We start from the raw sequence: 23,173 nt of genomic DNA on the forward strand, positions 1-23,173 counted from the left end.
TGTAAGTTTACCACATAGCCACTAGAAATGGAGCTAGAATGAACACTCCCTAAGAGAGGGCTGCATCTGCTAACCAGCTGTAAAGATACATGCAGCAGTAGTAACCTCGAGTTCAGATATTGCCTGTAAATACACACCTGCTTAGCTGAGGGGGAAAAGACAAAGCCCCATTGAACTGGCTTCAGGGAATCCCTGTTTGTTGAAGGGAGTTGAGCTAAATGACCTTCAGGGGCCAATTCCAACTCCAACCATTCTGCGATTCTAATTGAGTCTAAAGCTCACATTCCCCAACACAACATAGAATAAAATTGCCAGGTTGAGTTTGTACGCAGCTCTTAAATCAGGTTTATATTACATACATATATATACACGCATATAGAAATACCAGATCTTGAAAGACTGAAATATACCTGAATAGACCCCACAACAAACAGGAATTTCACTTGTTAGGATGCCTATGTAAAGTTTCCTTTCATCACAACCATCACTTGGGAACATTCTAAACAGTTTTGAAATACAGTATCTTGCTTGTCCTTTGACACCATAACCTTCAGATACACCATCACTACTGACTCACATCTCCAACTCTGACCGTACAGACTTCCCTCAGTCTCCAATTTGTTGAGATACTAAAAGTAACAGTAAAATAAAGAAGAAATAAGTAACCCAGACACACACCAGCTAATGCTTATTCAACCTGCTCTATAATCTACTTAATTCAGTCACTAGCAAATGGGGGCAGAGGATTTTTTTTTCTATTTATATATTAATAATATCCCATCAAGAACTTACTCGTAGCTTTAATTACATTCTCATCTCAACAGCCAGCTCCAGCCGGGGTTTAAGCCGTGCACTTACAAACACTGACCGTCTGCTCAATGCCCGGCGGCTGGATTCAGCCCACCTAGTTTTGAGCTGTGAAGCACCACTTCAGAACCTGCTTCTCTGCCAATGGAGAAAGCCATATTCACAGGGGATGCTCAGGGCTCTGAGCGCCTGGCAGCACCGCGCTTCCTCACACTGGAGAGCCAAGGCAAGCCATACCCAGTGGGAAGCGCCCGTGTCAAGCTTTAAGAGGTAGGTGAAGGTGATGCAGAGCCTACTTGCACAAAAGCTGCTGGTGTTAAGAGCATACAGGGAACACAGAGCAGCTGAAGCCAAGCACATGCTCATTTGTAACATGAAGGTAGGGTTAACAGCACTTCCATTCTGAATAGCAACCTGTTACAAGCCCTGAACACAACTTCAGCTTACATTCAACACATAAACCACCTTCAAGGGGTTTTATTTTGTACCGTGAAGCTGAATTCTGAACCAAGCTTCAATCACGCTTAAAGTACTTCAAGGGAAAATACCAGTTACCAATCACTGAAAGCATTCTGGTTGGAAGAAAAGTAGTTCTAATAGATACTGTTAATCTCCCCTAAGAGCACAATAAATACACCACATTCTATAGAGGTTTTAGCTGATAGTAGAGTAAGAGGTAGAAAGAGGGAGGAGAACACCAATAGCCTCTATGGCCGTAATACAAGTTGCACAACAGCACTCCCCACTGCAACCACAGCTGGTTGTCAATGGAAACTTCAGGTCAGCCTTGCCAAAATCTTTTATGATTTTATTTGGGAGGCTGGAGCTAATATGAGAAGAGAGCAGGGATACAAGAAGTGATAGGAAGTAACAAGATGGGTTCCCAAAAAAGCTGCTGGGTTCCCAGACAAGATGCATGCGCTGAAAGACAAGCAGGAAGCGTCACATCAGAATTCCCTTCCCTCCAATACAGAAGCACTGCCACTACTGACTCACACCGGCTGCTCAAGCAAACAGCTTAACAAGGCAGAAGGCCAGTAGATAAAAGCAGTGGTAAGAGGTGCTAGCAAGACGTGGTTAAGCAAACATACGTTTGTATGAGCTGCCTGCAACTGCTTCTGTGCGCTGGTACGTTCCATGTTTATAGAGGACAGGAATTCGAGTTGAAAAGTGTAACAACTGATGCTAATCAAAGACACGTTATGCAGCTGCTCACAATTACTGCTGTCTTGGTGCTCAACCTCCTACCTGCTTACACTCCATGACGACGCATACCAATGCATTATCCAAATGATTATTGTAATTGTAACAGGCTTTTTTTCCCCCCTCCCCAGTCACTCCAAATGTAACTCTGTATCGAATTGGACAGGTAAGGTCACCCACGTAACACAGGCTCATGCAATAAGTCAGCGTACAGAAGCAAAACGTCTGGTGAATTCCACCTCTTTACTCTTTTTAATCTGTCAGAAGAGCGAAGACAAATGGTCAGTTCTGCTTTCCACACTTTGTTCTTTCTCTTTTCAATATGATTGTCACAGAAGAGAAATGAAAACACAGCAAAAGAAACCGTACAAAGGCAAAGTAGAATAACAAAAAATATTTTACTAAAACATAAGATTTACAGGAGATTTTCCAGACAAGCCATACAAAATGGTCACAAGCTTTTTCTCTGAGGGATTTCTCTACACTTGACAGCAGAATCACAATATTATTAGTGAAGGTGATGGATGTTTAATGTTCCCATTTGTTTTTTGTTCAAACAATGAAGCTTGTCCATCTACAGCGTCTAAGTTAGACTGGGCTAGAGGGTATATTCTAAAGTATAACTGGTTAGCTGCTTTTATCAATGCGATTAGCATCACCATAAAAAGGGAGGAGGAGCCCACAAAATTAAAACGAAAAGCCCCGCAGCTAACCCTGCCTACCTTCATTCACAGTGCTTATGCTTAAACCATGATGGGATTAAAAGCAGAGATGTGCTGCTGCTTTTAAACAATTTCACAACAATCCAGATGATACTTCTAGCCTCTGCTCATGCGTTACAATAGTGAATTAGGACAAGACACAGATTCGCTAATGTGCATTTAATCACCAAAAGACTGAAGATGTCTGGGCTTTTATTCTGTAATGTTTCTAAGACTGTGTCCATTAAATGCAAACAAAAAAAGGAAGAGGTCTTGGCAGAACAGGAGAAGTGATGCACACTTGATGTTCAAAGCGCATTTAAATATTATTCATGGCATATAGCCTAGTCCATGCTCTGGCTGCAAAGAAAAAAAAAACACATTTAAGAAAAAAAGGAAAGTATTTTTCAAGCTCTATTCAAGTTACTTGACTTTTTAACGTTACTTTTACACTGTTGCAAAGACACAAAACGTATCAGTTGTGAGGCAAGCGTGACTTTGACCTCCTAATATACACAATACGTCATAGACAGAAACAGAGATCTGATGAAGCAGCACAAGCACAGCAAGGCCAGAAGTGACAGAATGCAATCATTCTTTCCACACCTGAGACAGAAGTGGGTATGGAAGAGACACCTTCTGGAGCTAAATAACCCATTCCTTAAACATCACAGGTAAAACACAGGTGTGAACATCTATTTTATCATATGCCCACACTGGACACCCTTGCAATTTAGGTACGTAAAAGCTCAAGAGAAAATCACTAAGTTTTCTCCTATGCGGCTGCATTTACACACTTGAGTAGACCACTGCAGGCATATGCAGGAAACCTGGACAACAACCGCAAGCAGTAATTAATTACTTCTGCAAACTGCAGGCACAAAATAGAAGGCTGGGATTTCAATTCCCCAACCAATTAGCCATCGGCTCACCGTATTTCCTAAAGCTGGAAGAAAAGCATCAGATACATCACCTGTTTCTATGGCTTGGGCTTCATTGGTCTTCCATTGCTCAGCTACATCGTTTGCTAGTGGATCATCTGGATTGGGAGCGCTTAACAAAGCCTGGATTGATAGCAGAACTGTACGAATCTGCAAAGCTGGGGACCATTTATCTAAAGAGACATTTATAGCAGTATGAAATACCACATTTGCAGTCTACTGAAATAACAAGTTTTCCACTCCCAGATTAAAGGGTAAAGATATCCATATAAACAAATCTCTTTTTAGAGAGAATCTCCGAGTTTCTGTATGTGATAAGAAGAAAATAAGGTTGCACTTACCTTTCAAAATATCTAAACATATTCTTCCCAGCTTGTCTACATTAGGGTGATAGATTTTGGTCATGAAACGTACTTTAGGAGCTGCCATTGGATATTCTTCTGGAAGGAAGAGTTCAAGTTTAAATGTCCCACCCTCAAAGGGGGAATCCTGTGGACCTGCAATGACCACGTGAAAATAACGTGCGTTGCTTTCATCTGGTTCTGCTTTTATCCCAGGGACTGGCTCTGCCAGCAAGCGCTGGGTTTCCTAGAAGGAGAAGGAGAGGCAATGTAATAAATACAAACTGTTTAACGTCAGCACACTGTATGAACTATTTTAAAGACAAGTCTTCATTATGAATTGAAACTATGAAACTATGAAGAACAAACACTGAAACTATGAAGTGAGCATCAAAGTCAAAGAACACAATGTGGTGAACTGGTAGAGATCTCCTTCCAAATCTCTCAGCTGCTACAACAACTTGTGCCTCCTCCTCAGCACAAGGTAATGGCCACCAATGCAGAGATTTAAGGACAGCTTTACTTCTGATTCAACTACTGCCAAACCAGCTTCTTCAGTATAAGCAGAAGCAATCTAAAGAACATCAGTGATAACAGCAGAAGCATCTCCCATTCTGCCTTAAAGAGAAGCCTAACAGTGACAAACAAAATGACCAACCGCTCACAGAAAGCATTCAAGATTTACTCTAACATGAGCACATTGATTTTAAAATGAATGTCTGTCTTGGAATCAGAATCAACTCTGAAGAACTGAAAGTACTACGCAACCCCAGTATTAAAGACGTTGCTATATGTATAAATACCTAAAACATCTGTATGTGTGAACCGCCTTTGCTCAAGCACGTTCAGCCTACGTAATAAGCACACTTAAAGCTCCTCTAACAATCAGTAGCAGACAAACAAGCTGTTCTGTACACATTAGAATCAGGGAAGCCTGCTTTCCTACCCAGATTTGTGTTCTTTGTTGCTCTGCCTCCAGCAGTAACTCTGTGCCACGCTCCACAAAGTGGCCACAGTGAGGAGCTGCCTGCGTTCTGGCCACCCATCCCACTAACGTGCTGAGCAGACCGAGCTCTGTACCCACTTCTTTCTCCACTACTGCCAGCCCTCACAAGTCCCGTAGGCACCATTCCACCCCAAAAAGAGGCTGATGCTGGCAAGAGGACATTAGGCAGGGACAAGGAGTTCTGCAGAGACCTCATTTCCTCAGGTAATTTTAGCCCCGTTTCCTGCTTTTCCTCCAGCTTGTTTTCACTGCGTGCAGTTAATTTTATTACCGCCTTCCCCTGTTGACTTACACAAAGAGAATTTCTATTTCTGCCTTAGCAAGTGGTAACCTGTGGGTGTCATATTAATTTATTGCCCTAGTTTTATGGTGTATTTACTCAGTGTGTCTACAATAGCCGTAACACAAGCACAATAGTTGTACATGGCTTAAAGTCCTTCAAATATAACCCAGACTGTTACAATACACGTATTTTGTTAGAATAACTCAGGCAGCACTGAAGTGACTGTCATGACATGGTTAATATCTCACTTCAGCAACAGCAAATGAAATACTTGAAGCACTGAAGCCCCAGTAATTAACACTACAATCCAAACATTCGTATCAAATGTATCAAGTTCCTACAGCTCATAATATTGATGTTATTATCTACCTAAACACACGGCAATAAACTGATGTGATCCAACTTCTTGCTGGACTTATCCGCACAGGCAACAGTTGCCAGTACCACTTACGTACCACACTGTAAGGACATCCAAGCTGCTCTAAGCTTCCTACACTCACCCTTGCAAATATATTTCAAAGGATACAAATGAACTTGCAACACATACAAGATTTATGTTGTGTCCCCAGCCCCAGCTCTGTCCTGCTGACCCCCACACTGCCTCCCTAGTCACACCAGTGTGCTGACTGTACCCATACCACAGAGCCAATCCTGGCTTGAAACAACCCAGAATCAGCAGTTCCATGGCAGCAGCATCAGCATTTCTACCTGCCAGTGCATCCAAGGGAGCGGTGTCAGGCTGGGAGCTGCACATACTGCCACTAAAAGCCATTTGTCAGCAAACAATGGGTGAACCCACATACAAGAAAAATGATTCTTTTGATAAGGTACAGCATCATACTGAGGGCTTTATCACTGCAGGAACGTCATTATGTTCTGACAGACCTTTATACCCTACGTTACACAGACACTGTTATCCTTCTATAAAATAACAGAAGGGATGAGAACCAAAAAAAATCGTATAATGTTACATTGCCTGTTGGGCTCCTCAGAACCTGGGCTGGACATCTATGAACTGTGAGGGTGGTGAGATGCTGGAGCAGTTGCCCAGCAAGGCTGTGGATGCCCCCTCCCTGGAAGGATTCAAGGCCAGGCTGGATGGGGCTCTGAGCAACCTGGTCTAGAGAGAGGTATCCCCGCCTATAGCAGGGGGTAGGAACTACATGATCTTAATGGTCCCTTCCAACCCAAACTATTCTATGATTCTATGAAAAGGAGCAGAAAAGGGAAAACAAATCAAGAAGTTGTGTTTTAATGCCACAGCACATAAAGATGATTAAACTTAAGCAGGACCAGTACTAAATACTGAGGCAGAATCAGAAACTCAGCTTCCACACTGTAAAGTCGTCTGAAGACCAGGCCAGCTGAAGACGTGCTGATCCTGAAATCCATTCCAACTGCCATAAGTGGTATAAGCAGTAAGTTCCACTGGAGACACACAGCTGTTGTTACAGGGGACAACACAGCACCACCTCAGGAAGCTCAACCTGCTTTAAGAATGTATATGTATTTATATATATGTATTTATAGGTATGTTGCACCCATTCCCCCTTCCCACCACCTCCAATACGGGCACCTACAAAAGAAGCCCACGGACGTGGACTCAATCTCCAAAAAGAAGCGTGTAATTTCCTTTAATACGTTAATCTAATTATCTGTTACCTTCCCCAGAGGACGGTTATCCACTGAAAAAGATCCAAATAAAAACCACAAGAAAAAACCCTTCCAATTTAATTTTTAACTCTCTACATTTAATTAGATTCATCTGGAAGCTCAAGTGTATACAACACTTCACTTTATATTATAGTAACTAAGTTTGTTTGCACAGGAATACCAAGTGCAATCTTAGTGGTAGCAGAATAGCACTTCACAGTGTTTCTTCCTAGCTCTCCTCTATCATAGTGAACTGAGTTTCACAGAACACACCCCAGCACTCATTGAGGCACATCCTTCGCATCCACAGGCAGTTTATTTCTATTTGTCACACTTCACGTTTCTAAACCGAGAATCCTTTTTGCTCTCGTTTTACTCCACTTTGCCTCAATTTCAAACTAATTTCACAGCCCTCATGGATTAATGAAAATGAATAGATGGAAAAGTAAGATACACGCCAGGCAATACTGCAAGGAATAAAAACACCCCACCAAAACACGCTGCTCTCACTCAGAATTCGTTACACCTCCCCACCATTTCCTTTCTTGTTTTTAATTAAGCGGTTAAAAGAAACGCAGAAGTGTTGAATGTTTTCTGATGAGCCAAAGCTTTACTTAGTATTGCAGGTGGCCTGAAGTAGAGTGACAGATGATACGGAAGTGACATATGGTGCAGCTGACATTCTCCATAGCTATTCTTCTACCAAGACATTAAACTCAATTTGAATTGTACCCATGGGGAAAAAAACATCAACCTGTTTATATGGTAACCTGCGAGGCCAAGGCAGCCTAGGACAAGGTCTGTGATGTTTAGAGGAGACCAGCAGAGGAGGCAGGAGCAAGGATGGTTCAGGCTGCAGAGGCAGAGAAGTCACACAAGCAAAATATCGATATTCAATGGGGTGAGTTTCACTCTTTGAGCACCTGACTTTATTAAGCTGCTTTCAGAGGAAGAAAAATAAATGCTGAAACACAGAAACCAGGATACATCTGTATCACACACCCAGAGCAAGACAGAGATCTTCTTTATGGAAGCAAACTGAACAACGGAGGATGCTTCCACACAGGCATGCATAAAAATCAATTGTTAGAGCACGGGGAGATAGAGCAACATAAAGGAGTCCACTGGAAATACACCATTATTTTAATCAGTTCTAGTCTTTCAATAGTCTTTATAAAAGCCCAAGTTGCCAACATCTCAGTCAAAACAACAGCTACTAAGGAATATGTATTCCACCACTCTGTAGAACAAAAGCTACTGTAATGGACTTCAGAAGTCTTACCTGCTCTCAACACTATGGCAATAGCAAACAATGGCACACTGGAAGATAATTATAACCAGAAGGCTCACATCACATATGCAAGCAGTTGGAAAAAAATACATAGCTCAGCCACTGCAGTAGAACTGAAACCTTTAAAGCTCCACTTGTTTGATAAAGACCATACCAGCAATGAAGGAAGAAATTACTGCATGGGACCGGACAATGTTTAAACTTTCTCTGTAATCTTTAAGGCTATTGTATGAAGACTTCTAGAATGTAAAAAATATGTTTGCTTGGCAAGTCAACACAAAATAACTCAATGAAGAAATCCGAACTCAGTGCCTTCAGCCAGATTTGCTTTCCTTGGTAATTTCTTTTTGTGCACCCAATTTACTGACACCTCCTTTTCCTTATTTCACATCTACTATTACTGCTTACAGCTAACTTCACCAACCAAAAAGCACAGATATTAATTCACAGGCCAAACACTCTAGTCTGAGGCTGCGACTTCAGCAGTTACAACTGAAGGAATACACACTGGACACCATCTATCACAGTTCTCTATACAGTCCTGTAATACCAACTGTGAAATCATCCAGTGAAATTCATGAAGTGCATTAAACAAAGGGAATTTTGAGAAATCCCATCACTTAGCAGAGCCTGAGCCATTTCAGTCAATAAGTGAGAGGCCAAAAGGAGGGGAAGGAAGGAAGAAAGGCTGTGGGGCCTTCCACTTCAGCCCGTTACGCTCCAGCACTTCTGCCTGCATGCTGATCTTTTGACCCCGTGGTGAAACATAGGTCCTTGATCCAGCCCACCACATGCCCATGCAAACAGCTGTGCCCACAAAAAGGAGAGTGCGAACGCGCTGTCAGAGAGCTGGGAGAACAGAGGCGCTCTGACAGAAGAGCTGCTTTATGGGCTCAGGCTGCAGCAAGCATCACAGCAAGATGCGAGCGTAACAGATCACCCCTCTGCAACCAACCTAAAAAGGAAGCGCGGAGGCTTCCTCCTCATTCCAAAGGAAGAGCCTTAACTACCAGGAGTGCTAATTTCAGTAACAGATGGCGAAATGCTAAATTAAAGTATTTGGTATTTAAGGCTTCATAGATGGATGAAGACTCTGCATCTTAGTGGTTATAAACAGTTATCGAGCAACCTCTGACAGCACAGTTGCTACAGGAAAAGAATCCCTAGGGCCAGCAGCTTTATGCTGGCACCTATATATTAAGCTCTCAGAGTTCAGCACAGCTGGGATAAAGTTACACTCAGAGTTCAGAACGGAAAGCATTAACAAGGCCCCTCTTAGCCAAAGAAAAAACACTGTAATTATTAAAGCTGTTAAACACTCATGCTTTTACAATGCTGTAATATCACACCCTGACACCAAGTCTTAGGTTAATTATTCTTTCCTTATATTGTCATCAGCACAAGTCTTGAAAGCAGCGAGGAAATTTACCTCTAACACCAGCAGCTATGATGGAAGTTACATCCCTAAGAACCTTTCAGTCCAAGGGGAGCTAAAATAGCCCTCATCTACTTCAGACAGTGAAGTATTTTAGCTAATATCCACCTTTAGCTGTAAGTTCAACTAGCCAAAACGGCTTCATCAGATCGATCACTATCTGTCACAGCAAAAGGCCACCTGTCACAGCTCCCATTCACTCCCAGCACCCAATGCTGCTCCCTTGCCAGAGGCAGCCATCCCTCCAAGCCACCCGGGAGGCAAATCCCGCCAGCATGCCTAACTCAATCCCATAAAACTCAGCTGGGCTCTCTCAATTAGGTTTCTAAACCCCAAAGTTTAGGCAGCACAAACTCTGCTGCCCTCTAGCAGAGGGTGGCAACCCCCAGGAGTGTCAAGCATCTGGCTGCAAATAAAAGCTCCTTCCATCATCAAGAAGCACAGAAATACACACATCTCTCGATGGACTGCCTCTGCATACGCCCTCTACCAGAAAAAAATCCCCAGATTGATGGCTACAAACTTCCTCCATAGCACTGGCCACGTACAACAGGACCAATGGCATGCAACACTGCGTGATCAACCCCAAACTAGCTGGAAAGAAAGTTACTGATAAACAAGAGAAGCACGTGGAGTGAAAGAGAAGCGTACCAGCCTCCACACCTTCTGTGAGACACAGAACTTGTATTTAGTGCCTGCAAGGTAAGGCCAGGGCTACCCTGTGCCAGACATGGCTGGTTCCTGCAAGTTCCAACAGCCCTGCAGCCAAAGTGGGGGCAGCTCCGGGACAAAGGATTTAGGAAACACGAAACAGCACATAAAGATAATAGCAAGGGCAGAAAAGGGAAAAAAAGCATGAGCAAAATCACTGCAAAGGCCCTGGAACAGGCTGCCCAGTGAGGTTGTGGATGCCCCATCCTTGGAGGTGTTCAAGACCAGGTTAGACGGGGCCCTGGGCAACCTGATCTAGTAAAGGTGTATGTTTGGTGGCCCTGCCAGGCAGGGGGTTGGAACTACATGATCCTTGAGGTCCCTTCCAACCCGGGTCATTCTGTGATTCTGTGAGGCAGGGGAGGAGACATCACCACACAGCTCTGGAGAGAGCACAGCAGACACCCAATGCAAGTTACAGAGCAACTACTGATCTGCAACCTGCTTAAACCTCTACATCCAAAGGCATTTCTAGAGAGGATATGGGACAGAATTCCAACTTGCAGAGTCATCTGTAGGATTGGAGTTCTTCAAGGAAAGAAAGGGCAAAAAATGAAAACCACTTGCTGGTATAGCTGAGATAGCACTTGGAAGGCACCACACCTAACAGGTAGATATCATGTGGAAGACAATATGATGGGGAAAAATAACTTCCAGTTTAAATGATTGCTGATTAGTCACTTCTCAGTATTTGCTTCACAGAGAAGGTGAAGCAAATACTGCCAACCTCCACAGAAAGGTTTCTAAAGCAAATGGAAAGTCAATATCAAAAAGCCAAGTTTGTCTTGTGTCTTTTTCCCCCCTCTTAAATTTAGATCTATGTCTCATCTAATGACTAAAAATCAGTGCAAATCCTTCATCCCATTCCTCATCAGCTCCAGATGCTGACTTCAGAATGCAGTTGAACTGCCCTCCTACCCACTATTTCAGCCAGATTTCTTGTCCTTGATCAACTCAACCCACATCTATATTGCACGCCCACCTTTTCTTCTCACAACACAGAAGGCTTTGGTCACAAGGAAAGTTGCATCTTCTCAGTAGTAGTGCTAATTTGTACAGTTCCACACACCCCCCTCATCAGCCCAAGAGTCTGCAATGCCCATCGATAAATGAGATCACGAGTGATTTGGCTTAAGAAATAACCCTTACAACAAAGTCCTGAGCCAAGACAGTCCCTCAGACCAAGTTCACTGTAGCAGCACAAAGTTGTCTGTGCCAGTACAGCCCAGGCTGTAACAGTTCACACAGTAAGGCTGGCCAACATGGACCACCTTGAGAAATTCCAGTTCATCCAACTGAAGTAGGTGGCAATTTCTCCACCTGGTGCTGGTTATCTACAAAAACCACAGAAGTACATTATCACCTTCAGCATTTTGATTTGGAGCACATACACTATATGTTTGTTTCATCTTTTTATTCTGAGCATAGAAAACCCATCACCATCCACCAGCACCATTATGTTCAACTACTGTAAGCAGTTTGGATATATATATATATATTTAATATGAAATAGAAACTAACTTTTTTTAGCTGCATACAACTAAACTCAGAGCAGCATAATGACACACAGACAAGTTGTAATTACTTCCTGAATGGCAATTCTTTCATGTTCTGTCACTGTGGGATAAGGAGGAAGATCACACTTGAAGTACTGATACATCACATACAAGATAAGCTGCACGCATGGTTTTGCTCTGATTTCTGAGAGGAAGGCAGTGGGAGAAACTGAAGCACATTCAAGACCTTCTTCTACATATATGGATAAAGCAGCATCAGAAAACCACAAAGACTTACTCCAGTAACTTCTTTTAATGGTACACCACATCCCGGCACAGATTCTTTCAGGACACTGATCCTATCATTTCATTACAACAAAGAAAATAACTGACCAGAATCAGCATTACTGAAAATAAATGTAACTCAAGCAAATCTCATATCGCCAGTGAGATCTCAAAATGCTTGGATTAAAACTGTATCACTATAAATTAACTACACCGGAGAAAGCCTTCACAAAATGCTATCTTCTTTGAGGAAAAAAAATGAATTACCAGTAAAGTCGATTAAATTTTAACGCAGAGGTCAAACATCATAAGCAGAAGGCTGTATTTGTGGTTTCCAGTAGCTGGCCTCATGAATTCCTCAATTCTTTGCCATATAATCCCTCAGTGTGAGCATCCTGCATGCCCCAGCTTCTTGGGATCATTATTGGGCTAATGGCTTCCAGCAGTCCTCCTGCCTGCAGCTTCCTGGACCTCATCACCCTAACTGCACCTACCCAAAGAACCAAAGCAGAACAACATTCAGCATATCAACATGTTAAATGCACCTCCCGTAGAGCGTGCCATCAGTGCAGGTGATTTAGAAATGATTCAACAGCACTTCAATCTGTGAACTAACATCTAGCAGTCTGAAGCTGAAGCTCTGCTAAACAGGCACAGTGAGCTCTGCATCCATCACAGTTCTCTCCCGTGCACTTCAAGTTCTCCAGCTCCCATCACCACAGCACAGATTCTAACAACAGCAGAGTACTGACAGGGAGATAAAGATGAGCACGCTCCAGATAACCTCGCTTTCGCAGAGGAAAACAGACTTGGAGGATGACTTTGTTACCAAAAACCAGCAACATGAAGGGGGCATTTGTAATGTCAGGATCACTTTCCCCTGGGAACGACCACATTCTCAGATTTTCCACAGCAGATTACAGGATTTTGGAACTGTGAAGCTGAGATTTTAGGCAAATTCCTAGAGGATTATCTATGTACTAGCACAGATCAAGCTTTAATAGAGCTGGAGATGCACCATAAAAAGTGAATGACTAAAGAGCTAACAGCATAAACCATTCCTGCACTTGCACTTAGGGAGCACGTTTGCATTAGAGCCTTGTGTTAATACCTACTGTAGACTCAACTATCAAAGCGTGATTAAAGCAAATAATTAACATAGAGTTTTTGTCCAAATGCCATTAGCAGCAAGATTTCCCATTCACTGTCATTACTAACCCCTCCCCACTCACGTATAACAACAAAAATACATTGGTGATATTTCTCCTGGCTTTTGCTGCCAGACAAAACAACTGTGCAAAGCCATACATTGACATTAAGAGAGATTTATGGGGACAAAAAGAGACATCAGAAATTGTGATTCTTCTGTCACATTTGAAGCTATACACAAGATTCAAACAGCGCTCATGGGACAACAACACATTACAAAGTCCAAACTTACCCTTCCTTTGAGCAGCACCAAGGAACTGTGCTGACCAAAAACACATCATTTCTACACTTCACCATCATTCAAAGAAACTTAGAAATACTACAAAAAGCCTTTAGTAGAAAAGACTGTAGAAAAGACTATAGAAATCAGAGGCTCAATAGCTTCACACTGATCAATTCATTCACAAGAAGTTTGAACAATCTTCAGACGTTTTGTTTCATGAGATGAGCAGCTGCAGGGATTGTAACAAAAGTGCCATTAACAACGAGTCACACAGTTGACACACAGACCTGGACACCAACCCATGAATGATGAGATCACTGCAGCAATGAAAACTGAAAGAAGAAATGCTAAAGGATGACACAAGGCAACGGTGCCCATCCCATTCAGATATATTCACTGCACTTGACACAGCAATGAGGTGGTTTTGAATGTCAGCCAAAGGAAAGGAGAAAAAAAAAAAGATGCAATTCAATTCCTTACTCTACTGGAGCAACATGACATTGCAACACAGGAAATAATTGGTTTAACAAACATTTGAAAATGAAGATTTCTGGGTTTGCTTACTGGGTACTTTGCAAAGATTCACTCCTTAAATATGTGCAGTAACAAAAAAGTTCACAGTGTTTCTCCAGTTCCAATTATACATCTGATTTAAGGATTCACATCTATCACATTTTCTACTCAACATCTGTGATGTGCTAACACCATAAGCCATACTTCTAAAGCGAGTCATCTCCTGAGCTTACAGATCATTCACCCCACTTGTTTAAAGCCTGTCCTTCCAAGTAATCTGAGGACGGCGAGCCAGGAGTAATCCTTTATCTCCTGTAAAAAATGCTTTGCAATATCTATACTGACACCTTTTAAATGAGCGTGGAGAAGTACTGAAAATATAAATAGAGCTCTCTGCTGAGACAAGGAAAGCCAGAGCTCTCCTGCTGGGCTGGATGACAGTCTGCACAGAGCTGAGAAGCAGGCTGGAGAGCGCAGGCCGCTACTCAACCTGAGAGCCAGGCCATCTGCCAGCAGTCCATCAAGATGAGGAATGCCAACTGCATTTTGAGCCCTTAGCTGGGTTCTGCATTTCGCTACGGTGCACACACACTGCTAGACCCCAACAGCTATCGCTGTGCTTCCCTCAGATGACCACACAAAGGCCACATGTGGATCAAAGGGAAAAGGTCTTCTCCTAGCAGTAACCCAAAGCATTTAGTTATCAAATTTGCACCTTGTTACTAGAATTATTTCAACCTTCTACAGCCCTTTTTTGTCATCTATCTTTCTCTCTTCTATTTCCTTTCCTCATCTTTCAAATTCTCACTGAGTTCATTTACTCCTCTCCAACTACGACAAGCAGCAATAGGCTATTTAACTCCAACATTAAGATCAGTAGCAAGCATCAAAACAGCCCTCATTCAAGACTCATGAAGACTGAAGTGCTCGTTCCTAGATCTTCAACTCTGCAGCTGTGATACTTTCAAATATTACCTTACACATTCAAGACTGCAATACTAGTCAGGTTCAAGTCTTAGACCATACATAGCGCTGATGACCTCATGTATGCACAGCACAGGAGCTAAAGAAACAGTCACCCATTTCAAGACTCAAAGGCCCTGAACTGTCTGCAGACATCCTACCGTGCATACCTGGACATAGACAGCCCAGAATATGCACCACCCTGCAACAGACAACACTGAAATATTCCAAGCAAGACTCTGCTGGAGAAAATCTAGACCATTTAGGTCTCTGCTTGGGGTATTCAGATGTCTATCCCCAGGGACAAGAGCAACATTCTCATACCATCCTCTATCTTGGAAATGAGCTTCATGCATTGCTCTAGGTTTTCCCTAAGAAGCTAAGAAAGAAGAAACAAGGGTGCTAAGAATGAAATGTATGGACTAGCTTGGCCAGAAAACTATCAAAACCTACAGCAAAATCTAACACGGACATATCAGCTTCACAACTCATCTCTCACCACATCTCTACAATAAACACCAGTTCTGCTATATCACGAGATTTCCTCAGACCTGAAATATATTCACCACTGTATGCTGCGCACCAAGGCAACAGGGCGACCAAACTCACTTCTGTAAGATTGACACGTTATTTTGCCTGCCTGTATTTCTGAGCATCAGTCACAGTTCAGCTGTTTTCATACACAAAAAAAATCTTGTTGAATTTTTATCCCATCTCCTCTAACATCTGCTATATAGATAGATAGGTAGATATAGATATACTGACTTATATATATATATCTTTATTTTTTGCATCAGCTAGTTAACACATTGTGTTCTTGTGTTTTACAATGGTTGCCAACTTTGCAAGCTCAACCAAGAAGAGCTTTGCAGCATTATTGCAAGTTGTGACATTCATTCAGGTGGAAATGAAACAAGTGCTACCACTAACCAACTAATGAATCTTACTGGAATCGTTTAGTAACTTCTACAAGAGCAGTCGGTGACCACCGATTTGAGATTGCAAACCACATACTGCAAACCGAGTAGGATCGAGGATGCCAACCCAGGAAGCATTCCCATCGGCTACAGGACCAAATCATCAGCAAGACGAACTGCATTGCAACGCAGCTCCCTGCGCCTGTGCCGAGTGACTCCATGCGTTTGAGCCAGCCTGCAGTTCCCTACGAGGTGCAGCTGGAAGCGGCCGAAGCCAAAAGCGAAGCCTGGCAGACACAACTCGAGGCGCATCAGAGCCGGCAGCTCGGAGCGCACGTAGCAGCCTTACACTGCGCCCGGAGCCGCCCGAGCCCCGAAGGGCCGCGGGACGCCGCCCGGGCGGGCACCGCGACGGGCACGGCCTCGCTGTCGCCAGCCGCCCACAGCACACCGGGACGCCCCGGCGGCTCCCCCGCCACCCGAGCACGCCGCCGGGCCGAGCAGGGAGCGGCGGGGACGGGCGGGCCCGGCGCGGCGCCTCGCTCTCATTCAACCCCGCGTTGGCCGGGCCCGGCGGCGGCTCCGCAGGATGCGGGAGGCCTGGGAGCGGCCCTGCCCCGCGCGGCCCCGGCTCCCGCGCACCGGAAGCGGCGCCAGGCCCGACCCTGCCCGCCGCGAGAACGAGCCGCGGGTCGGTGCCTCGCGGCCCCGCGGGGCGGCACGCGTGGTTACCTTGATGATCCTGCGGGGCAGCCCGGCCATCTTGTCTCGTCGGGGTGCAAGATCGCGGGCTCGCCTCCGCTCGGGGCTCGCACACAGCCGGAAGTCTCCCGCTCCGCTCTTCCGGTGGCGCCGCCCTCACGGCGCGGCACGTCGGGCAATGTAGGCCGCGCCCGCTGCCATTAAGGGGCGAGTCCTGCCCCGAGTCCCGCTGTGAGGCCGGAGCTCCGCGCTGACAGAGCTCGGATTTCATCAGCGTGGTACAACGTGTGTCAGCGAACAGTCACAGGGATGTCTCAGGACATGTCACCTTTGTGATACTAAAGGCTCGTTAGTCACGTCTCTTCCTCCTTGACAGGAAGGGAAATGTTGTAAAGATGAGGTGTTTTACATGGATGGCGTGGTGTTTTACATGGTGTTTTTACCTCCACAGCATCCTGTGGCTCCCTACTACAGCTACGTAGCAACAGTAGCATCCAGCACCGTTGCTGAGCAGATGGGAAATGAAAGCACAGAAAGATGAAGCAGTTTCCCAGGAACAAGACCCTGCACAAACAATTCTCTGTCAATTGCTTTAGTCCTGGTTCACAAACAGGACATTTAGATCAGCTACGTCGTTTTCACACACTGGTAGAATGGACAGTTCTAACACTGGCAAATCTGGGCTGTGTAATTGCCAACATGCTCCTGTCAGAAATACTGCTAGCTTGTTTTGTGTCCTAAGATAGAAACATTCTTATCAACCCATGGTGGTTACGATAACATGAAGCATGTCAGAAGTGCCGTGTCTCCCTCCTTATAATCAAGGAAACCGAATAGCCTGAGTCAGAAGGGACCCACAAGGATCAACTCCAGCTCCTGGCTCAACACAGGACCACCCAAAATTCAAACCCTGTGTCTGCAAATATAGTCCAAATGTTCTTGTGCCAGTGCCCACCACACAGTTAAAGAACGTCCTAACTCCCAGCCAGACCCTCCCCTGATACAGCTCCATGCCGTTCCCTCTGGGCCTGTTGCTGCCCCTCTGCTCCCTGTGAGGGGCTGCAGCTGCCATGAGGCCTATCTTCAGCTTCCCCTAAGCCAAAATCTTCATCCTCCCCACATTGCTTCCCAAAAACTTACCAAATTTTCCTTCTCTATCTTTTGAGAAGGCTACTAAAAGGTACATAGTTGTTCTACACTACTTGATCTCCTCAGCTGTTGAATCTACCAGTAATTACAAACTTTTCATATCAACTCATGAAAAACACCAGCCCTGTGCATTCTTGTACACCCTTTGGGCCTTTAAACACTAAATTGTTCTCCTAAAATTATGGGTGTAACTTTCTGTGAAGTCGATTAAATCAATGTATTGACACATGGCAAGAAAAAATGCATCAAACATTTGCAGAATCGGATCTCAAAGAGTTAATCAATAACATTCCCTCATCTTGCCTCGGTGAAGGGTGAGTTCATTTGCATTCATTATTGAGCTTGTGAAATAGCTGTGCTGAGATGTGGTCCTTCAGCAAAATCTGGTCGTACACAGTTACAACTGTTCTTTAATTGTGGATCAGCATAGAATCATAGAATCACTGTGGTTGGAAAAGACAACTCAGATCTTCTAGTCCAACCATCGATCCATCTCCATCATGCCCACTAACCCATGTCACTCAGTGTGACATCTGCCCTTTTGAAAACCTTCAGAAAATGGGTTAGAGCATCTAATTGCTTTTGATGAATGGGATTAAGCAAACTTTGCTTAGGGAGACAGGAGAGAAAACCAAGGACAGGTTAGTGAAAAGAGAGCCTTAGTATTCATATCATCTTGCAGATTCATGAATGACTGCACATATTTGTAATCATGTTGCTATGACACCCAGTAATAACTAGGAGTCTTCATTTAGAATTAGCAGGTATGCAGAATGCATAGGTTTCTGTTAACGTTGTTCTTCCCATGTTATGTAAATTTCACAGAACATGATGGATAGCTAAGGGAACAAATGGCCCCATATCACCCTTCTGTCCTATGCCAGTAACCCCTGGTTTCTTGAAAGCAATGGAAGTTCTGCTCTGCGAACCTTCCCCCATATCTGCTAGATGCACTACAGCAGAGCATGATTGACTCAGTGCTGATAAATGTTGTGTTTAGTGTTTTTGTAAGTGTCATAGACAGAATCCCACTTGTGTCTGGGGTTGCAGCAAGTCAGTACGGCAAGCTGTTGTATTTTAATCATTTTCATTGCTCAGCAAGTAGCTTGCTACAACCTGGGAAAGCTGCAATTTTCACAGTGCCTCCCTTTCTGGCTTCTTTTGGGAAGAGGTTTTTGTAGTCCACTTGCTCTACAAGGGGCAGTGAACAAAAACATTGTTTTCTGTTCTCCATGTACTAAGATTTAGGTCGCTCTTCTAAATCGTGCTACCTCTTAGAAGGACTACTGCTGAGATCCCTAAGCACCCATATGAGTGCTGGGAAAGCCATCCAAGTTGGCTACTCTAGGATCTTGGCTTTGTATTTTGCTACTTTGAACTGAATCTGTACTAGGGATGTGTTCCAGTAGAATCTATAGTGAAAAATGTGCTTTTATGCATTCTAAAATTCCCAACAAATGAATAAAAAAGATCCTCTGAATCAGATCTGGTAAAGACAATTAAGTGCCAAGGGAGATTCTTCTTCTCAGCTAGCCCCACCCTATGGGGGTTCTGGTAATTTCCAGGTGCTGTCCCACCCCCAGTGACCTTCCAGCATCCATTCTCAGGTTTATAATTACCTGAGGTGTGGGAGCCATAGTGGTGAGGCTGGTCTCTTTTCAGTAGTGCGTGGGGATAGGAAAGTACAGCATAGGAAGTTCCACACAAATGTGCGGAAGAACTTCTTTACAGTGAGGGTGACGGAGCACTGGAACAGGCTGCCCAGGGAGGTGGTGGAGTCTCCTTCTCTGGAGATATTCAAGACCCGACTGAACGCCTACCTGTGTGACATGGTGTAGGGAGCCTGCTTTGGCAGGGGGGTTGGACTTGATGATCTCTGGAGGTCCCTTCCAACCCCTACAATTCTGTGATTCTGGATGCTCTGCCATTTTTGCCACTGTAGCTGAGGTCTAGACTACAGCCTACATAGCACTGTGTGCTCACCCTTCCTTTGGCATATCTCTTGTAAGGCTTTCTTGGAGAAGTGCCACTGGTGAGCCAACCCATTGGTCAAATAGTTCTTCAGGACTCCTACTGCTAGTTCAAGGTTGCAGTTAAAATGTGTTTATTCTTCTCATATTCTCTTCTTATTTTGAGCAATATGGCTCAGAGATCCCTTTTTCAAAGCAATGTGTAGCAATATCATTAAAACCACCTGGAGAAACATACAAGTTTCTGAAGGGCACGTGAAGGGGAGCAGGGAGGAGAAACCGAGAGAAAGAAAAGTAGATCTGGAAAACTAAATTTCCACAGCACTACATGTGTAATTCATCAAAACCTGCAAAGTGTTTTAGTAATCCTCTTTTTTTTTTTTCTTTTTTGTTAAATCCAAGTTTGTTCAGGGGAAAACAGAAGTTCTGCTTTCACCCCAAATAGTGTAATTAATGAAGTCATGCATCTTCATTTAGACAGCTGACTTCCCTAACTCAGCCTGGCATTTTTCTTTTGGTAGATTGAAAGATGAAGAAGTTACGTGTTTGACAATCATTTAGATTGATGCTTTCGTTTAAATTAGATTGAAACTTTTCATTAGAACCATCGCCTGGAGTTCTGTCTGATAGTCTCTTAGCAATTGCTAACTGTTTGCTTCCCTAATCTCCTTGAAATAAACCCCTCATAGATAGAATGTGATGACTGTATTGCTCTTAGATCAGTAAAGACTTTGGATAAATGGTATTTTCACTCCACAGCTTTCTGTCAGGGCCTTGGGTGCACAAATAAGCCTTAATTGCTGTGTTGGGCCTCAGCTGGGGCCTCTACCCTCACCCTCTAGTGACCTGGACATTGAGTCCCTTCCTGAGCAACACCGTATCTTGTCCACCTGTCACCTGCTGATTGATCCACCTGATGGTGGATTTCCTGGAGTAACCTTGGGCCAGGCCAGATGAACCCTGGATGACTGACAGGGCCTGCTGTGGTAACCACACTGCCCTGCCCACCTGCTCTGGGAGCAGTAGGACTGCATCCCACTGGTGGGGTCATACTGCAGTGTCTTCAGATCCCCGTTCACCTGCCCCCAAGGAGCAGTGCTGCTTCCGCTGCTCCCTGGTACCTTGCTGCTGAATTCAGGCTGCCTGAAGCTGCAGGTTCATTCTGGAAATGCAATCTTGCTTAGCTACTGTTGCTGTTGATTAGCTTTTATAAAGGGCTACAAACACAGGCATTTCAAAGCAAATTCAAGTGCAGTGTTTGTTAAGACTGTTGTCACCTTCAGTCCCCATTCAAATCAGAGTTCATTCCTGCACCACAACTCTACCAAGGCTTGCCTTAACAGTGGTTATTTAGGGTGTTGTTTCCTGTCAGAGTTACACCACTTTGTATTTGCATTGCTGATGAGAAGAATCTTGCACTCCTTCCTCTGCCACATGATTCTGCTCCCTCAGCTCACTGATCTCGCAGAGGGCTCATGAATATTTCCTGGGTGATCAGTGGGCTTACATGGCTTGCAGTCATGCATATGTGTAGATCTGGCACAAGAAAGGGGACAGAAGCACCTGAGGGTGTGAGAAGGTAACAGCCTGCAAGCAACAATGAACTCCTACTTCCTTTCTCTGCATTCTGCTATAGATTTCTGGAGTGCTATAGGTGCTGATCTGCAGGGAATGGGAGGAGCAAGGGAGTTTTCTTGGGCTGGGAAATCTAAGCTGGCACAAGAGAAACAATAGTAAACAGTGTGAGATGTGGTGAATGTAGGATTAAACCTTCCAGCAGCAGCGACCCATTCTGTTGACTCAGCCTCTCACATCCCACTGCACCTATATCAAAGCCAGGATGGGAAGCAGATTTTTCATGCGTAGATCCATAACAGTTGTGTCACACCACCTCTAGGACCACAGCAGTTCTGAGAATAAATTAAGCAAGCACCTATGTAACAATAAGGTGCTCTGGAGTGTTACTGCAGATAGAAAACATGAAGAAAGAATTGCAGTTAATGCAATTAATACAATTAATACTCCCAGGACAACTCAACACAGCTGCTTACCATCTTCCTGTGACAGCTTTTGCTGTCATCTAGTTACTCACTGGGTGGATCGAGACCATCTGAGCCTGTGGCTGACTAATCTTACTTCCTCCTCCTACCCTCTCTGCAATCTTACAATAGGTCTATAATAGTTTATAACTGCAGTAGCAATTATAAAACTTTCAAAACCTGGATTCTTTATTTTACATAAAAACATTTTGGTCTTTTTTGTTACATCTTGAAGAGGGTCTGTTTAACAGGATGCTCAGCAAAAAAAGATGTATATACACTGAATGGATTCCCATGGTAACATCTGGACTTTACACTGGAAATATTTGTCAGTAAATCCCAGGGTACTTTAAAAGAACTGTTCTTATCCTTACACACAAATAGGGAAATTGAGGCATAGAAGCACAGTTTTGCATTTAGCAGCAGTCATAACAGTCATTGAGCTAATTCAGAATGATTTCAATAGGCAGCACTGGCTGAAACTGTACTGAGAGGAGATTCCACTTGGATGTTTTACCTACACAAGACATCAGAATGGGATGATGTAAGTAGCAGTAAAACCTGTAGGAAATGCTTTTGATTGTTATTATTTATTTAGGTAACTGTTTGAATATAGGCATAATGTTACCTACTTGAACAACAACAAGAATCAACATAAGCACAAATTATTTAGGTTGCATAGGACCACTACAGGCAATTAAGATGCAGCTTGAATCCTTAATGGTAACCCAATGGACAGATGATAGGATGGCTTGGAATTTACTAACGAATGAAGATAGTGTATTGACATGAATCACAGAATGACCTGGATTGGAAGGTATCTCTAGGATCATGAAGTTCCAACCCCCCTGCCTGGCAGGGCCACCAAACAGAGTGTTGGAGTTTATTCTGTGTGTTTATATATTTACTTAAAATATAGAAATATCTGTGGCTACAGTGTAACTTGAGAAGATTTGAGAATTAACACCTCCAATCATCTGCTGCTCCTTATTAGAGATCCCTGTTCTAAATTTGGAGAATAACCTCACAAAGACTGAGACACTTTCTTTCAGGAGTGAGGCTTGTCTGCCACCTTGCAATACAACAAGCCCATGCAAACCAAATGCTTATTCCTGGAGGACTTTGAAGCATTGATTCCTATGGAGAAGAAAAGAAAAACAAACAGAAAAACTTACTGTATTCATTTTGCTAATAAGGTGCCAGAATTAATTTACTAAGAAACAATTTCCTAAATACATCATATGCATGTTTAGGAATAAGTATGCAAGAGAGCTAGAACAGCCAATGCCTCATTTGCTGTTTCTTATATGATGATAGAATTACCCAGGTTGGAAA

General features: G+C 43.7%; 1 protein-coding gene across 1 annotated transcript; it reads right to left on the reverse strand.

Annotated features, from left to right (window-relative positions):
- Window positions 1–2,389: 2,389 nt before the first annotated feature.
- On the reverse strand, window positions 2,390–16,826 carry UBE2N (ubiquitin conjugating enzyme E2 N). The gene is made up of 4 exons (XM_015858170.3): window positions 16,711–16,826; window positions 3,994–4,240; window positions 3,685–3,825; window positions 2,390–3,071 (listed from the first exon to the last, which is right to left on the reverse strand). The coding sequence occupies exons 1-4, from the start codon at window positions 16,738–16,740 to the stop codon at window positions 3,031–3,033; spliced, it is 459 nt and encodes a 152-aa protein (XP_015713656.1). The 5' UTR covers window positions 16,741–16,826; the 3' UTR covers window positions 2,390–3,030.
- Between the last annotated feature and the right edge of the window lie 6,347 nt (window positions 16,827–23,173).

This window comes from Coturnix japonica, chromosome 1 (assembly GCF_054131305.1).
Source record: "Coturnix japonica strain WE chromosome 1, WE-NBRP24, whole genome shotgun sequence".
NCBI lineage: Eukaryota > Metazoa > Chordata > Aves > Galliformes > Phasianidae > Coturnix > Coturnix japonica.